Source organism: Aquarana catesbeiana, linkage group LG05 (genome assembly GCF_042186555.1).
Source record: "Aquarana catesbeiana isolate 2022-GZ linkage group LG05, ASM4218655v1, whole genome shotgun sequence".
Lineage (NCBI taxonomy): Eukaryota > Metazoa > Chordata > Amphibia > Anura > Ranidae > Aquarana > Aquarana catesbeiana.
The window spans coordinates 535,468,039-535,487,037 of record NC_133328.1 but is presented as its reverse complement, the minus strand read 5'-3'; the positions used below and the strand labels follow the sequence as shown (position 1 = coordinate 535,487,037).

Sequence of the window (18,999 nt, the reverse complement as noted above, 5' to 3'; positions counted from 1 at the left end):
AAGTAGATAAAGGGTGTCAACTCCTGTAGTAGGAGAGCAATCCATGCTGAAATTCTGACCTAAATCCTGAACACAACTTAACACGTGCTATTCATAAGTGTTCCCATAGAACTCGATGAGCCTGGAATTTGCACCTGAACCGCACCGCAGTGCTCAGAAAACGCACAGTACTCTTTTTAAATTCGCATTGTAGATGCACCACATATATGTGAACAGCTTCAATGGAAATCCATGTTACTTCATATGTCACGCAAATTAAATGTGGCTCAAAACACATCCAATTTGCACATGTGAACCAAGCCTCAAGGAATTAAGTCACTATTTTCAAATTTTTTTGTGATTCTTGATCTTCAACAGTACCATAACCAATGCTTTAGTCTGTTAGCTATCACAACCAAAACTCTTATTTGGCATAAGCTGCCTCTGTCTGCCTCCTGGAGGATTTGTGATTGATGCCACTAGAGATGGGCTCAGGCAAGTTTGAAATCCTACGTGCCCGATCCCGCCAGGAAGTTCGACATTTCCCTATCTGTGCAGCTGCGGACCGGGAAATGTCTAACTGCCTGTGATTAGCCATGTGCCGGCTTCCCGGCGGGATCAGGCACGTGTGATTTTGAACACGCCCAAACCCATCTCTAGATGCCACATGTGTACGTTTTGCATCAATACTGCCAATGGGAGTTGGGTAGTGGCAACCCCCAACACTGATATGGAGCCCCAAGTGCCAGATAACTGCCTGCCTGAAAGCTTCATTCATGAGGTTTCCTGCTCAAAAACGGCACTGTCCCATTATTAAACCATCCTACACCTAAGCTCTCTGTGAAGGGTTACTAATGCATACAAAACCTGCTAAAATGCTCAATGACATTTACAATTGGTATACACCTCATTTTCTCTGTAACTTGCTTGATATTTTGCCCTCTGACAGTGCTATTGCTCTTTCAACATAGCTGGCCAAACATGGAGTGAATTTTGCTTCATATGTGGCCACTACAGTTGAATATTCTACCAATCGATTTCTGTTCAACTGCTTTGTTGGATAAAAAGAGCTCGATCAGCACTGCGGTGGAGATGGAGGAATTGGTTCAGTTTTTTTTTTGTTTTGTTCAGCCCACTGACTGAACGAAAAAGCCTGAACCATGTTATGGCCAACTTAATTTGATTTTATATTGCATAATAGAATTCTCTAGAAGTTTGTAAAAAAAGAAGTGTCAGGGAGATGATCTAATCTCTGTTCTGATTCTCCTTTTATTCTCCAGTCTCATATTGGGGTGGGTCCAGGATGACCTGGGCTCAGAGGTAGTGAGTTGAATGATGCTGGCCATCAGACTAAGAATATCTAGTGGGAGTAAAAAAGTACTGTGGACTAATTCTCTGGACTGAAGGCAAAGATTGCAGCAAAAGTTGGATTTTTTTAATTTATTTTTTGTCAGGCGGTCTGCTTTAAAATAGCTCCAATAAATAAAAATAGCTTTTTTTCCCCTCATATGTCCTTTTTTTATATTAATGCTACTGATCTCATATAGCTTTTTTCAAACACTTCCCATTGCCTTATACTCTTTCCAGTTTCAGCTACTTAAAGGAGAAGTCCAGCATGAGCTTTTTAGGCTGGGCTTCTCCTAAGGGTCACAGGAGTGCAGTTCGTTTTGCACTCCACTTTCAGAGGAGATCGGTCTGAAGTTTGCTCTCCCCTGACGTCACTGCCATCAGTCGAGGCAGCGTGTCATCCCGACTTCCGAGGTCTGGATTCACCAGCTGCCTTGATGGTTGGCAGTCTCAGCGAGCTGCTGATGGCCGCTCCCCACCCCTCCACAGCTCAGCGCTCCAATGAGCATGGAGAAACAGAGAGGAGAGCTGCAGACTGGCAGTCAGCAGCTCTCCTCTCGGGAATCTGAGAATCGAGCCATCGGCGGTGTTTCGGTGGCTCGGTTCTTAGTGCAGAGATGCCGGGGGGCAGCTGCAGCATCGGTCTGATGCTGCATCCACCTAGGTAAGTATAAAAACCCATACTTTTTCTTTTAATATTCTCTGGATCGGTTTTCTGATGACAGTGGTGGACTATGTCTGCACAATGTGCGTCACCACAGATGCTTTTATATCCATCAGGTGCACATGCGCAGATGGACAACTCTGAGGCATGGACAGGGTGACAATGCAAGACCGCAATTTGAGAAAATTGTCCCCCCATAACAGGAAGTGCCTGAAAAAAAAAACTTCAGGGCAGGATCATCAGGCACGACTTTATTGAAAGCTGCAGATATAATACAATTCAAACCATTTCGAATTACATTAACATGTTCAAGCTTATGAGGTTTTGGTCATGGGTTAGATTTACTCTTATTATCCGGAATAGGCAAATATTGTCTAAATTTGGGCATGTCTGCTCTTAAATCTTGATGTGCTTTGTGTATTTCTTCCATATCTGTGCAGTAATCCAGTGAAAATTTGCATTTGTGCATAAGCTTCTTGCAAATCCTAGTCACCCTGCATAGCAGGAGACTGCTGCTCTCTCTGTGTGCAGTGACTAGTTTGTATCTGTCCTCTCCTGTAGTTTTCTTCAGGCAACCTGTAGTGGATGAGCCTGCTGGGTCTCTCCTCAGCTCTGCACACAGGCTGTGCGGTCCAGTGATGATGTCACTTGTAAGTTTACACAGTAATATCTGGGTTGGCAGATGCAGTTGTGCACAAAGTGGACTTGCTGTATATATTTTGTGTTGAGGAGTATATTTAAATGTTTTTGTGCCGGAGTTCAGCTTTAGTATTTATATTCTGGGTAATGCAGATAAAGGGGAACTTCAGTCATTTTTCTGTCTTTCCATCTATTAAATCTTCTGCCCGTGTTTTTTCTGCCAGTAAATACCTTTTACAGCCCACTTCCTTTTCTTGTCTGGTAAAAAGCCTAGGCTTATGACACCATGCACAGCTCTCTTTCTCTTACTCACTTGAAAGTTTGCCAGAAAGGGAGGGGGGATGAGTCATAAGAGGGCCAATGAGGGCTGCCTCTGTGTGTCTGTGTAAATCCAGGAAGTGAACAGGCAGCAGCTTCAGCTGCCCACAGTTAAAATTGTTTTAGCCATACTCAGTGGAGGGAGATTTCTGCAGCATATTTGGCAAGTACGGGATCGCAGTATATATAAAATAATATGCAAAGTGGTTGGAGGGAAGCTTCAGAATGGCAAAGATGCTTTTATTACAAATTAAGTGAGCAGACTGCAGTTCCTCTTTAAAGCGGTGTTCCAGCCGTTTTTTTTTTTTTTTCCTTTTAAAAGTCCGCAACTACAAACACTGTAGCTGCTGACTTTTAATAAGGTCACTTGCCTGTCCAGCGAGCCCGCGATGTCGGCCCGCCGAGGCCGATCGGTCTATCTGATTGGGTGCCGGCGCCGCCATTGCAACTAAGGGAAACTGGCAGTGGAGCCTTGCGGCTTCACTGCCTGTTTCCTACTGCACATGTGCGAGTCGCGCAGCGCTTTGTGAATGGCCCCTTCGTCTTCTGGTACACACAGGTCCCAGAAGACAACGAGGGAGCTCGCCGAAGAGGAGGAAGTGACGGAACAGCTCCGTGGACTAGGAAGAGGCAGATTAGGAAGACTGCCTAGCAACAGGGGTTTCTGTTAAGTAAAATTTTTTTTCTATGTTTTTTTAATTTATTTCAAAGAAAATTTGAATGTATAAATGTTTTTTTAGGGTGGACCTTTGCTTTAAGGAGGTTAAACTTCCCTTTCTGCTAGACTCTGCAACAGAGGGAGTCAGAATCCAGACCGAGGAAATCAGCATGAACCAACCATTAACTTAATACTTTTTTTTTTTTTTTTTTAAACTGGGTTTTATTGTCAACCTAATACTATGGAAAGTCCATTATATTTAATATGTTTATATACTTTCAGCAAAGGAAGGCGATGCGCACAAGTTGTGGAGAAACATTGAGCCACATTTGAAGAGGGCCATGCAGACTATTTATCTTCGTGAGATTTCAAGGTATAAAGCCAAATTTTTGTACTTCTCATGATCGCCAACCAAATATTACCCTATTCCATAAAAAGTTATTTATTCTAAAGACAAAATTATTTATTTTTTTGATAGCTGTGGAAGATTTAGAATACCTGTAGAATATTGCTGCCTTTGCCTCTGCTGTTGACAGTTGTCCCTGGGACTGTAAACATGAGAGAATACGAATGTTTAAAAAAATATTGCTTTTTTTTTCAAAATTGTCGCTCTTCTTTTGTTTATAGCGCAAGAATTAAAAACCGCAAAGGTGATCAAATACCACCAAAAGAAAGCTCTATTTGTGGGGAAAAAAGGACGTCATTTTTGTTTTGGTGCAATGTCGCATGCGCAATTGTCAGTTAAAGCAATGCAGTGCTGTATCGCAAAAAGTGCTCTGGTCAGGAAGGGGGTAAATTCTTCTGGGGCTGAAGTGGTTAACCACTTCAATACAGGACATTTTCACCCCCTTCCTGCCCAGGCCAATTTTCAGCTTTCAGCGCTGTAACATTTTGAATGACAATTGTGCGGTCATACAACACTGTACAGTACCCCTATGAAATTTTGATAATTTCTTCCCCCACAAATAGAGCTTTCTTTTGGTGGTATTTGATCACCTCTTCGGTTTTTAATTTTTGCGCTATAAACAAAAAAAAAAAAAAAGACAAATTTTGAAAAAAGACACAATATTTTTTGCTATAATAAATATCCCAAATTAAAAAACAAATCAAAAACAAAATTTTTTCCGCAGTTTAGGTCGATATGTATTCTTTTACATATTTTTGGTAAAAAAAAAATTGCAACAAGTGTATATTGGTTGGTTTGCGCAAAAGTTTTATAGCGCCTACAAAATAGGTTATTGATTTAGGGCATTTTAATTATTTATTTTATTTTATTTTTTTACTAGAAATGGCGGCGATCTGTGATTTTTGCTAGGACTGTGATATTGCAGTGGACAGATTAGACACTTTTGACACTATTTTGGGACCGATATCAATTATACAGCGATCAGTGCTATAAATATGCACTGATTACTGTATTCACCCTGTTCCAAATTATTATGCCAATGATATTTTTCTCATTTACCTAAATAATTGATGTACACAACAGTTAGCATAATTCTCATGTTATCAACTATTAAGAGTACAATTCAAATTTTATTGAACAAACCTCCTAATGATAACTTTTTTTTTTTTTCAAAATAAAAAACTTACAATGCACTGTTCCAAATGATTACGCACAGTAAGTTTCAAAACACTTTATAGGTTGTAAAGAACTGAAAATTATCATTTGTTGTGTTTGCAGCATATTTACTGAAATCAAAAACTATTTCAGTCAAACTTTGAACAACATTTTAACTTTTTAAACATTTTAACAGGTCACGTTACGTTTTAACATAGGACCCCTTATATGATAGCAGCTTCACAAGTCTTTCATCCATTGAACTGGATGTTTTTTTTTGGACAGTTTCTGCTTGAATTTGTTTGCAAGATGTCAGAATAGCCTCCCAGAGCTGCTGTTTAGATGTAAACTGCCTCCCACCCTCATAGATCTTTTGCTTGAGGATGCTCCAAGCATTCTCAATAGGATTGAGGTCAGGGGAGGATGGAGGCCACACCATGACTTTCTCTCCTTTTATCCCCATGGCAGCCATTGGTACAGAGGTATTCTTTGCAGCATGGGATGGTGCATTGTCATGCATGAAGATAATTTTATTACGGAAAGCATAGTTCTTCCTTCTGTACCAGGGAAGGAAGTGGTCAGTCAGGAACTCCACATACTTTGCAGAGGTCATCTTTACATCTTTACACCTTCTGGGACCCTGACGGGGCCGACCAGCTCTCTTCCCATGATTCCAGCCCAAAACATGACTCCACCTACGCCTTGCTGACGTTGCAGCCTTGTTGGAACAGGTTGGCCATCCACCAACCATCCACTAATCCATCCACTAATCCATCTGGACCATCCAGGGTTGCATGGCGCTCATCAGTGAACAGGACTGTTTGAAAATTAGTCTTCATGTATTTTTCTGCCCAATGCAGCCGTTTCTGCTTGTAAGCATTGGTTAGTGGTGGCCGAATGGAAGGTTTATGCACAGTTGCAAAACTCTGGAGGACTCTACACCTTGATGTTCGTGGGACTCCACAGGCACCAGCAGCTTAAAATATCTGTTTGCTGCCATGTAATGGTGTTTTAGCAGCTGCTCTCTTGATCCGATGCTTGAATCTGGCAGAAATCTTCCTCAATGTGCCTTTATCTGCACGAAACCTGTCTGTGCTCTGAATCGGCCACAAATCTCTTAATAGTGCGATGATCACGCTTAAGTTTTCGTGAAATATTTAATGTTTTCATACCTCATCCAAGGCATTGAACTATTTCACTGTTTTCAGAAGCAGAGAGATCCTTTTTCTTCCCCATATTGCTTGAAAATGGTGCTCTGCTTATTAATGGGGAACACCCTCCTTTAGTAGTTTTTGCTTTAATTGGGCTCACCTGGCAATCTAATTATCACAGGTGTCCGAGATTGTTTTCAGGCTGGGTTCACACTGGTCCGACAAACGCTCCGACATTGGGAGCTCATGTTGCATGACGTGTGAAAATCAATGTTTCCCTATGGGAGCCGTCCTAACTGGTCCGACTTTAGAAATGCTCCCTGTACTACTTTGGTCCGACTTTAATCCTACTTCAGCCCATTGACTATCATTGAAGTCGGATCGCCGTCTCGCATGATCTGACTTCAGCATGCGACTTGTGCTCAGATGATCTTGAGGGGGGACTCCGCGACACAAAAACGGCATGGGTTCCCCCTCCAAGAGCATACCAGGCCCTTGGGTCTGGTATGGACCTTAAGGGGAACCCCCTACGCCAAAGAAACAGCATGAGGTCCCCCCGAAATCCATACCAGACCCTTATCCGAGCACGCAGCCCGGCCGGTCAGCCCGCCCCCCCCCCTGAACCGTTCCAGGCCGCATGCCTTCCACATGAGGGTGTGGGTGCTCCCTGCGGGCCCCCCCCACCCCAAAACACCATGTCCCCATGTTGATGAGGACAAGGGCCTCTTCCCGACAACCCTGGCCGTTGGTTGTCAGGGTCTCTGGGCAGGGGGCTTATTGGAATCCGGGAGCCCCCTTTAATAAGGGGTCCCCCAGATCCCGGTCCCCCACCCTTTGTGAATGAGTATGGGGTACATTGCACCCCTACCCATTAAACTAGGGAAAAAAGTGTCAATGAAAAAACACAGTACACAGGTTTTTAAAGTAATGTATTAGGCAGCTCCGGGGTCTTCTTCCGACTTCGGGGGTCTCTCTGGCGTCTTCTCCCGGTGTCCTGATCTTCTGTCGGCTCCTCCACTATCTTATGGCCGCTCTTTTGCTAGCAGTGGCGCGGTCACCATGCCCCCTTATGACGGCACAGTCCCAGCATGCCCAGGGACTGTGACCTCATAAGGGGGCGGTGTCACCGCCTATATAAGTCCATTGCGGAGCGCTCAGAGAGCATTCCAGCTGGAGAGAGCATTGTGTCAACATCGGAAGAAGAGAAGAGGGAAGAAGACAAGAAGGCAGAAGTCCGGGCCACCGCTAGCAAAAGAGTGGCAGAATATAGCGGAGGAGCCGGGAGAAGACGCCGGAGAGACCCCCGAAGTCGGAAGAAGACCCCGGAGCTGCCTAATAAATTACTGTGTACTGTGTTTTTTCATTAACACTTTTTTCCCTAGGTGAATGGGTAGGGGTACAATGTACCCCATACTCATTCACAAAGGCTGGGGGGCCGGAATCTGGGGGCTCCCTTATTAAAGGGGGCTCCCGGATTCCGATAAGCCCCCTGCCCGCAGACCCTGACAAACAACGGCCAGGGTTGACGGGAAGAGGCCCTTGTCCTCATCAACATGGGGACAAGGTGCTTTGGGGTGGGGGGGCCCGCACCCACCCCCCCATGTTGTGGGCATGCGGCCTGGTACGGTTCAGGAGGGGGGGTGGCGGCTCGCTCGTCCCCACCCCCATTCCTGACCGGCTGGGCTGTGTGCTCAAGTAAGGGTCTGGTATAGATTTGGGGGGACCCCATGCCATTTTTTCGGCATAGGGGGTTCCCCTTAAGGTGCATACCAGACCCAAGGGCCTGGTATGCTCTTGAAGGGGGAACCAATGCCGTTTTTTTATTTAAAGTTTGATGCGGAGTTACCCCTCAAGATTCATACCAAACACAGTGCCTGGTATTGGCGGGGATCCAAGTCGGATCCCCGTTCATTGAAAGTCGGAGGCATGCCGGCTTCAAGTTGCAGGGCAAAGTCGGATCCAAAGTAGGACGGCTGTCGTGTCGCACCAGTGTGAACCCAGCCTCAGTGATCAAAAGAGCTCTGAGACACAAAGCCATCCATGAGTTAAACTGAAAAACAAAATATTTAAACTTTGTGACACTGAAATAGAATTTGCATAATAATTTGGAACAGGGTGTAAATGTCACTGGCAGGGAAGGGGTTAACACTAGAGGGCAATCAAGGGGTTAAATGTGTTACCTAGGGAGTGATACTGACTGGGGGAGGTGACCAATCAGTGTTTCTATATACAAGGAATGCACGATCTGTCTCCTCTTCCCTGACAGGACGTGGCTCTGTGTGTTTACACACACAGAGCCACTTTCCTGTTCTGTGACCAGCAATCGCGGGTGCCCGGGGGACATCGCGGCCGCCAGGCACGTACATTGGCTCCTGAGTGACGCGGTGGGCGCGCCCCCTAGACCGCCAGGAAGCCGAGGACGTCATATGATGGCCGCCCGGGATGGCAGAGCCACCTTGTGACCGTCATATTACTATAAGCAGGATGGGAAATGGTTAAAAAAGCACAAGGGACGTTCAAGTCAAACTATATTTACAGGTATAAAAAAAGGGATGCTAGGGTGGTGGTTACTACACGCTGTAGTAAGTGGCAAATTTTTCCTATTACTGAGGGGCGGCGCACATGTTGTGGGCCGGTCCAGGGAACCTTATTAGGATGTGTAATAATAGGGGGTGCTGTGAATAGGGACAATCTTAGTGCATACACAAAATAAAGTGCCTAGTGCTAATTAATTAATATAATATAAACAATTCATGACTACTTTTCCAGTGTTGAATTGACTTTGTTAACAGTAAATCAAATATTTCCTCAAAGCAAAGTCCATACTTCATGCAAACTTCATGTAAATCACCCAGTGGATGTGAGTGAAATGCCTACTCACCAGACCACCATGACCTCTTTAACTAAAAAGGTCAGATCAGGCTGTTGATGTGGGTCAATGGTCCTGCTGATGTACCACTAGGGATGTGGCTGGGAACCTTGTTCTTTCTCCACAGCGATGGCCCATTAGGAAATAGATAGAAACGGGACCATAGCGTAACACAATTTATTTAAAAAAAGGGTAAAAACATAAGCCAAATAGCTGCTAACATTAGTTGGTGCCTTTTCCCAGCACTGAGGATAGCAGCATGAAACACCAGACAGATGGATTGTGCAGCCGTCCAGCTTCCACTTGGTAGAACTGCGTGCATTCCACTGCCTTGGTGTAGTGAAACTAGAAGTGGCCAGAAATTATGTGACCGGGGTGCGCCTCGATGCATGTTTCTTCTTAATAAGTCATCAGGAAGCGGTAAGATGGCAGACAACAGTGTTAGTGCTTGCATGGAACAGCGTAAACAGTGGTGATGAGGTTTTTTGTGAACTAAGGCAAAAAATCAAAAGATATCTACAGAAGACTTCAAGCACAGTACAGTAGTGAGACGCTCAGCCGCATTAAGGGATTTGAATGGTGTAAACGTTTCGAAGATGGCCGTACCTCCATCAGTGATGGCCCACAGCAGTCATTCCTGTGAACATTCAGCACGTGGAACACCTGATCCTGGATAGAGACAAATCTTTCTGAATTTTTCTGATGACGAAGTGAAGCAGGCTGTCCTAGGATGGTTCAGGAGTACTGACAAATCTTTCTACGCCAAAGCTTTCCAGGCATTAGTGAAATGCTAGCATAAATGTAGCAGGGGAGTATGTCAAAAAATGAATGCAGTTTCCACTCCTTGTTCTTTTATTATATAAACTCAAAAGTCCTGGTTTGACTTGAACGCCCCTCGTAAATGACACTGACTTCTATCTATTTATTTATTTTTATTTTTTCTGTTTTTATCTTGGGTGTACTGGTAATTCATTTATTTAATAGTTACAAACCATCAGGATGACTCCTTATCCCAATATGTTCAGAGCCTAAAAGGTTTATGTTTAATACTTTTGTTGAAATGTTGCTTTCTTCCCTGTTGTGTTTTTTTTTTTTTTTTTTTTTTTTTTTTTTTATATATCCAGTAAAACCATAAAAAAAAACAAAATAATATGATATTCTTCAACATTAACTTTTGTCAAGAGGTTTTTTTAAACTCCACTGTGGCACAGTTCTTCTTATGTGTCACTGAACTTCTGGGAGGGAACATGTCCTTTATTACAGGACTTGTACGCCAGTGTGTGGGTTTTGCTGGCTTTGGTAAGAGGGCAGTTCTTAAACTAATATTGGATGATTGAGAAGGGAAGAATACCAACAAATTTATAAGTTGGCAATATGTCCTGATTTTACATGATGGATTTCTAAGGATTTTATTTTATTTCCATTTGAAGTTGTTTCTTTTTTTTTTTTTTTTTTAAGCTTGGCTGCTGTGGCTTTTTGTTGCATTAGAAGCACTTAATACCTCTTAGAAAAGCAGAGGGAGGGATTTGTCCAAGGTTAGAAAGCGCTGGCTCTTATCAGGATCTGAACCAGAGACATGCACAGATCACTCAGTCTAATTAATTAGATTAGGCTCTCCTAATGCTGAGTCTCTGCTTCTCCGCTGGATGATAGAAGGTTATTTTCTGACGATTATGATTCTCTATCCTCCACTTCAGCATCTCGGCTTGGAATGACGTTAGTGTATGGTTTCTTGGAATGTAAGCATCCATCTCTATCTAGGAACATAAACCTCTAAATCGCAGTCTAATTAATGTATGTCGCTTTCAGTCACTGAAGGCACGTCAACAATTTCTTTTTGTCTCTCCACAGTTCAGAGTGGGAAAGGATACAGCAGGAGGACAGAGAAGCATCGCAACTCAAAGGTTTTTACCCATCTCTCAATTTCTATCTTATATATGCTGCCCTGTTGCAGCTCTGCAACTTCTTGTGTCACCTCCCTACCTCTGTCCAGCTTCTTGAACAATGAAAGCACCATATCACACTGCTGACGTCCTCTTTACTTCTTTCATCTTCTAAGCTACCCTTTAATATCTGCCATTTGGATCGTCGTGCTAGAAAACATTTTGGCTTGATAGCACCCCGTAGTGCAATACAGTCAGACTGTCTCAGACAGCTTTGTGTCCCGCCTTATATATGGGCAGGGGGGTTATTTACTACAGAAGAAGGGAGTATCCAAGGCAGGGATGGGGGAGCAGAGCTAAGCTCCTAGGGTAGGTAGGTTTGAGTCTCTTAGAGAGGAAAAAAGTGCAGATAGCTCAGCTCAGTTACTGCTGTAATAGTATTGGGTGGATTGATACACTGCCTTGTAATCACTTTAGTTTGTCTCCACTTTCAAAAAGATCTGTATGATTAATGAAAAGTAATGCTTGTGATTCGTTCTCTTAGGACTGTCTGCCCATGCTCATGTGGAACTGCCTTATTACTCAAAATTTTTACTCATTGCTGGATATTTAGCCTCGTATAACCCTGCCAGGACTGACAAAAGGTTTTTCGTCAAGGTATGTTGGATATATATGGGTAATTACCAGTGCTGATAGGAGTGTAGAAGAGTGTGACCTAGTGGATCCCATTTTTGCAACACCTAAGCTGGCCTTGGACTGTTCGAATCTCAGCTGGTTCAGCAGGGACTGGCCGAGATTTGAACCATGTATCGGCAGGCTAAATGTACCCAAGTTGACAGATCAACTTAGGTACAATCAGCCTGGCGGATTTTACATGCGATTATTTCTATTGCTTGCCCCACTGGGAGAACTCAATGGCTCCACGGGAGGGATTCCCCCATCAAGACTGACTGTACTGATGGGTTATCAAGCGATTTTTTTTTTTTTTTTTTTTTTTCTTTCCCGCAACCACAGCATCGCTCTGTCTATGGCTGGCCTTATTCAGTATGCACACGTAATCTGGAGAACAACACAGTGAGATTCTAATGACATGTTATCCTGTATCATCTGTTCCAGTGCACTCCTAGTCATTATAGGGATTCTTCAAATGGCGGCAGAGATTTTTTGTTTACAGCTAATTGTTCTCTGGAAACCAGATTGTTCTTTGAGAATTGTATCTCCGTGATACATGCTTTTCAGTGATATTCCTCCAAATATCTAGCCATACTGCACACTTGAGACAGCCAATCAAGACCTTGTAGAGGATAACTGCTAAGACATATCTACAGTGAAAACATTTTATCAAGTAAGGAAATCTGTAGAAGCATGAGAAAAACAATTTGAATTAACCTTTTAATCAAACTTTTATCAAATACTTTAATAGCTGACAACCTTAGGCAGCCCATACATGATTTGATTTGGGTGGAAGGAAAGAAAACTGTTGGATTCCTCCAACACACTCAGTGTTGATGGGGGAATGCCTCCCACAGTGCTGTTGTGTTTTGTCGGTGGGGAGCTTTCCTGGCCAGCAGAACACAATGACTACTGCTAGTGGCCATAGCTGCCAGCAGTAATTGCATGTAAAAAAAAACTGACAGGTTTGACTTGGGTACAATCAGCCTGTCCATAGATGGATTGAATCTCGGCCAGTCCCTGCTAAACCGGCTGAATTTCCATCCATGTATGGCCAGCTTTAGATGCCTCTTCAGCACCACCCAAAGCTCCCACAAAGCACCTAAATGAATGATTTCCCTGCGTAGTCATAGCCTCTCCCTCCCAGAGGCAAGCATGTAAAATGTGAAAGGCTCCCCCAAAAATTGCTTTAAGGTAACTCCTGCAATAGTAATGCCAAACATACTCTCTGAAAACACGCCTGGGCTGATGTACTAAAGGCAAAAAGACTGCGCTTTGAAAGTGCAGTTATACTTTGTTTCCTCAGAGCTTAGTGAATGTGGCAAAGCTTCACTTTGTAAAGAATACCCAATCAGGTGCAAGGAAAAAAAAAACAGAATTGTGCTTGCATATGATTGGATGATGGAAAACGGCAGAGTTTCACCACATTCACTAAGTTCGGGGGAAAATTAGTGCAACTGCACTTCTAGTATCAGCTGTCTGTGAAAGGTGATGGATATAACATTTAAACAGCACTTTCTGCAAAGGATAAAACTGCTCTGTGGAATAATCAGAACCTATTAATTCTATTTTGGCCACTAGAGGCACTGTTTGGCTGGATTTTATAAGCAATGGTAGTTTTGCTTCCTACTAAACATCTGTGCCGCAGGAGTAATATAGATACACCTCTACCTACTCAAATAGTACTAGCAGGCACCAAAAAAATGGTTAATCATACCTTTCCGACTCCTTTTTCTGCAGTTTGAATGCCTTGAATGAATGCTTGCCTTAGCCAACTATATTTAACCCTGCAAAGCAGCGCAATGCTCTTTAGTGACTGTCTGCCAGTTAAAATGTGAACACACTTGATGTTTGACTTTTGAAATCGTAGAATAGTCTACCGCAGTCGTCTTTTTTTTTCAGTTAGTCCTAATAGACATGTATTAAAGTGAGAAATAAATTCAGATATTGTGCAGCATCATTAAAGTGGTGTTCCGGCCAAAAATTATACTTTTTAAATAAAAATACCCCTATAATACACAAGCTTATTATATTCTAGTAAAGTTAGTCTTTAAACTAAGGTCTGTTTTGTTAGTTTATAAAATAACAAACTACTGCTATAAACTTACAGCAGGCCGTGGCCATCTTAAGTCTGGGCATCTGAAGCCAGACTATTTCTTCCTGGATCTCATCCTTGCAGATCTCGCACATGCTCAGTGCAGTACAAGCAGTGTAATAGGTTTCAGGTCAGGTTTCCATAGCAACGGCAGTGTTAGAGGAAGTTGCCGCCCCTTCCCAGAAGGCATTGCAAACAGGAAATGATGCTATGGGCCGCGGCCAGGGAGGAGGAAGTGAAAAATGAATACAGCAGATATACAGTAAGTGCTGAGAAAAAAAATGTAAAAATATCCAATTCGTTTACAGTGCACAGTTTAGTGAGGAATGCTGAAGAGTTTTAAAAGTGGGTGGAACTCCACTTTAACAAGAAGCCAAATCTGTATACAGATGGAAAGGTATGGCTGCTTTCATGTACACATCTAGTTTAGCAAGCTTTAAATAAAACTTAAAGTGATACTAAAGTCTTGTGTTTTTTTTTTTTTTTTTTTTTTTGCTTAAAAATAACAAATGTGTTATACTTACCTGGTCTGTGTAATGGTTTTGCACAGAGCAGCCTGGATCCTCCTCTTGTCGGGTCCCTCGTCGGTGCTCCTGGCCTCTCCCTCCTGTTGAGTGCCCCCACAGCAAGCCACTTTCTATGGGGGTTCCTGAGCCAAGCTGCCGCTCCCTGTGTCCATTCAGACAAGGAGCCTTTGGCTAGGCCCCGCCCCCCCTCTCTCTCCTCATTGACTTACTGACTTTGACAGCAGCATGAGCTAATGGCGCTGAGCTTGTACCTTAGCCAATGAGGAGAGGAGTCCAAGGCAGACAAGTCTCTCCTGCAACATCGATGGATCGAGATGGGCTTAGGTAAGTGTGAGTTAGGCTGCTGCACACAGAAGGTTTTTTTATCTTAATGCATAGAATGCATTAAGATAAAAAAGGCTTCTGCCTTTACAATCACTTTAAACAGCAGATTTATTGCATTCACACCATTTCCCTTTGTGAGGATAGAAATGTGTGAGCTGCCCTTTCTGTTTTTTTGTAATGTGTACGAACATCTTTTTTTTTGTAATGTGTACGAGCATCTTTTTTTTGTAATGTGTACGAATAAGCATGTGGGAGTTTACGCTTGTCGCACTTTACTGTTTCATGTCAGCGACTCACTGGGTAGTGAAACCAAGAGAAGGCTGATAACCTTGGAACATGCGTGTTTTTTTTTCTCAGAGGCTCCTTTATGACAGCCAGTTCTTTTTGTGTGTTGCTTCCTCACTCTGCTACCAAATGGCATAAACTGTTTTTCTTTCTTTGAAGCATCATGGAAAAATTAAGAAAACGGACTTCCTAAAAAAACATGAAAAGGTAATGACTTATTAATATTATTCTTATTAATCATTTCTTTCTTATGGCACATTTAATGATGATAGCAAATTGTAATCTTCTTCAGTTTACAATTTTGGCTTAATACATACTAGCTGTACCAAGTGGGACTACAAGCCCTACCCCCAGGGAAAACAAATTGCAATTTCTTGCCAGGGTCAAACTGTGTTGTTCCATGACATGCCAATGGAGGAATCAACCCAGGGTCAGCCACTAGCCCTTCCCACCCCCCTTATCCTTCTATACCCTCAACCCATGCTGCCTTGCCTGTTCCCCATTTCTCTCCCTCCAGACTGACCCTTTCCATTTATTCCCTCCCATACATCTACTCCCTTTGATACCTTTGTTCATATAAAGCAAAACCTCTGCATTACGTGCTGGTCAAGTGTAACCTTTTTGGTAATTTAAATGCTACATACATGTCAATAAATATTGCTACAATCTGTTACTTTTCTTCAAGAATATTTTCTGTTAACACTGATCTTCTACATATCTTCACCTGTTGTGTCACCATTTTTTGACCACTAGGCTATTTCATTCTTTTTTTATGAGCCTGTAAACAATTCTCCTGTAACAAGTGAATTGGGATTCTTGTTTTGCACATAATTGTAAACATGTTCAACTGTACAGCAGTGTGCAAGGGTTTCCTGAGTTTATTGAAGCAGAGCTAAACTGCATCTGAGTGCCACAATGTGAATATGCTATTTAATTCATTTTTAATATCCTGAGCAAACTCTCCCATCCATCCATGTTGCATGCTTTATTTTGCTGAGAAATTACTTTGGAAAATACCCCCCCCCTAGCATTTCTGGCCAACTCGAGTAAGGGCAGATGATTCATATGGCATTTACTTCCAGGAATCCATGTGCCCTTAGTTCAGGCATGCAGTCATGAGCGTGCTTCGCTGAGCAAACCCCTTGTCTCCTGAAGACTTCTGGGATGTATGACATCATTTCTGCCTAGGCCTGGAAACTGGGAAGTAACTAAAGAAATGTAACAAAAAGTTTAAAACCAAGTAAATTATATACCTTTCTATGTATTTACTAATGCTAGCAGCATAAAGGTTAAAAATATGCAATGTACATTGAGAGAGTTTAAGCTTGGTTGCCATCTGTCGGGGCCCCTATGCACTTTCATGTGCTTTTATGCACAGTTTTGTTGGGTTTTATAGGATTTTATTTTTTGGCCATTCATTATGCAAACTGAGAGACACATTTTTCAAAACGTTGTTTTTTCCTTGTTCAGATGCAACAAAACTGCACTTCCCATTCATCCCAGTGAGCATGCTTAACATGCATAAAGCCTCAAAATACAGAACATCCTATGACTTAAAAAACATGGATGCTCTAGCCCAGGGGTAGGCAACCCCCGGCACTGGTGCCGCAAACAGAACGCCAAGCCTCTTTTGCCAGCACTCGCCTACCTCCCCATCGGCAGAGCAGCGCAGGGAAGTGTCAGAGAGACACTAATGCATTCCAATTTCAGAATTCCTCACGCCGCACCTGCACTGAGGGGGAGGCACTGTGCCCCCGCACATTGTAAAAGATGGGAATCTTTGTTTGGTTTTCTAACTTTGCTGTATATGTGATCGTCTGTTTTTGTGATGGGGAAGAGATTGGGTGCAGTTCTGCTGGGGGGGGGGGGGGGGGGCGCAGTCCCTGTTCCAGGAGGAGGAGGACTGTCTTGGCCACTGCTAAAGCCAATCGCAGTCCTGCTAGCCCCACCCACCATCTGGAGGAAGATGACTAGCTTGGTTGCCACTACCAATCTCAGAAAGAAGGGATTTCACTGTGATTGAGAAAACCCCAATCAGGTGACCGTTTGTGTAATTACTGTTGAGCTTCTGGGAACTTTTGAACTGTTGAAATTATTTCTGAACCTTTGCGTCACTTACTACTGAACCCTGGCAATCTGTGTCCCTTTTAAGCCACAGCCAGTATTCAGTGCAATGAAAATCACACCCATCCACTTTTTCTCAGCTGCAGGTGCCCAACTTATGATCCTGCACACAGGCCCACTGCTTTCAGAAAATGACCTGAGCTCATCATTGCGCGTCTATTCCAGATGCTTGTATGTGACATGACAGACATCACATACAAGCACGTGGACTGGATGCGAGAGGTGGATCAGGATGAGTGTGCCAGGACATGTAGATGTGTCTCATCTCTGCTTCCTTTCACCACTCTGCATATCATAGATGAGAAGAGGGTACAGCGATGGAGCAGATGAGCAGGAGGGTACAGCAGTGGGGACACTTTAAGCAGGAGGGGTTCAGAGGTGGAACAAAAGAACAGGAGGGTACAGCGGTGGGGCAGATGTGCAAGGAGGTACAGTGGTGGAAGAGATAAGGGGGTTCAGCAGTGGGACATAAGAGCAGGGGGTACAGTGATGAGCCAGAAGAGCAGGGGGGTACAGTGTTGGGCCAGATGAGCAGGGGGGTACAGCGTTGGGCCAGATGAGCAGGGGGGTTTAGTGTTGGGCCAAATGAGCAGGGGGGGTTTAGTGTTGGGCCAGATGAGCACGGGGGTTTAGTGTTGGGCCAGATGAGCACGGGGGTTTAGTGTTGGGCCAGATGAGCACGGGGGTTTAGTGTTGGGCCAGATGAGCACAGGGGTTTAGTGTTGGGCCAGATGAGCAGGGGGGTTTAGTGTTGGGCCAGATGAGCAGGGGGGTTTAGTGTTGGGCCAGATGAGCAGGGGAGTTTAGTGTTGGGCCAGATGAGCAGGGGGTTTAGTGTTGGGCCAGATGAGCAGGGGGGTTTAGTGTTGGGCCAGATGAGCAGGGGGGGTTTAGTGTTGGGCCAGATGAGCAGGGGGGGTTTAGTGTTGGGCCAGATGAGCAGGGGGGTTTAGTGTTGGGCCAGATGAGCAGGGGGTTTAGTGTTGGGCCAGATGAGCAGGGGGGTTTAGTGTTGGGCCAGATGAGCAGGGGGGTTCAGTGTTGGGCCAGATGAGCAGAGGGGTTCAGTGTTGGGCCAGATGAGCAGAGGGGTTCAGTGTTGGGCCAGATGAGCAGAGGGGTTCAGTGTTGGGCCAGATGAGCAGGGGGGTTCAGTGTTGGGGCAGAAAAGCAGGGGGGTATAGCAGTGGGGCAGATGTGAAAGGAAGTGTATTGGTGGGGGAGATGAGCATGGAGGGTTACAGTGGTGGGGCAGGAGAGCAGGGGGGTACAGATGTGGGGCAGAAGAGCAGGGGGGTACAGAAGTGTGGCAGATGAGCAGATGGGTTCAGTGTTAGGACAGAAGAGAAGGTGATTCAGTAGTGAGACAGAAGAGCATAGGGATACGGTGGTGGAGCAGATGTGCAGGGAGGCACAGTGGTGGGGCAGATGAGAAAAGGGGTACATTGATGGGGCAGATGAGCAGGGGGGATACAGTGGTGGGACATAAGAACAAGTACAGTGGTGGAAGGGATGAGAAGGGGGTTCAGCAGTGGGACAGAAAAGCAGGGGGTTACAGTGGTGGGGCAGATGAGCGGGGGGGGGTTCAGTGTTCGGCCAGCGGGGGGGGGGTGTTACAGTGGGTGGGAAAGAGGAGTGGGGGGGGTTTAGTGTTGGGGCAGAGGAGAAAGGAGGTACATTGGTGGGACAGATGAGCAGGGGGTTACAGTGGTGGGGCAGAAGAGCAGGGGGAACAGAGGTGGGACAGATGTACAGGAGGTACAGTCATGGGGCAGATGAGAAAGGGGGTTACAGTGGTTGGGCAGATGAGCAGATAAGCTCAGTGTTAGGACAGACGAGAAGATGGTTCAGTGGTGGAGCAGATGTGCGTGGTGGGGCAGATGAAAAAGGGGGAACATTGGTG

General features: G+C 44.3%; 1 protein-coding gene across 1 annotated transcript in view; it reads left to right on the top strand.

Moving 5' to 3' along the window:
- The window catches only part of ORC5 (origin recognition complex subunit 5), an 82,643-nt gene that overhangs the window by 41,816 nt on the left and 21,828 nt on the right, over positions 1-18,999 (top strand). Inside the window, exons 9-12 of the mRNA XM_073631782.1 lie at positions 3,888-3,978; positions 11,038-11,090; positions 11,614-11,726; positions 15,132-15,179. Coding sequence (XP_073487883.1) covers positions 3,888-3,978; positions 11,038-11,090; positions 11,614-11,726; positions 15,132-15,179 — 305 coding nt within the window. The remainder of the gene's footprint in view (positions 1-3,887; positions 3,979-11,037; positions 11,091-11,613; positions 11,727-15,131; positions 15,180-18,999) is intronic.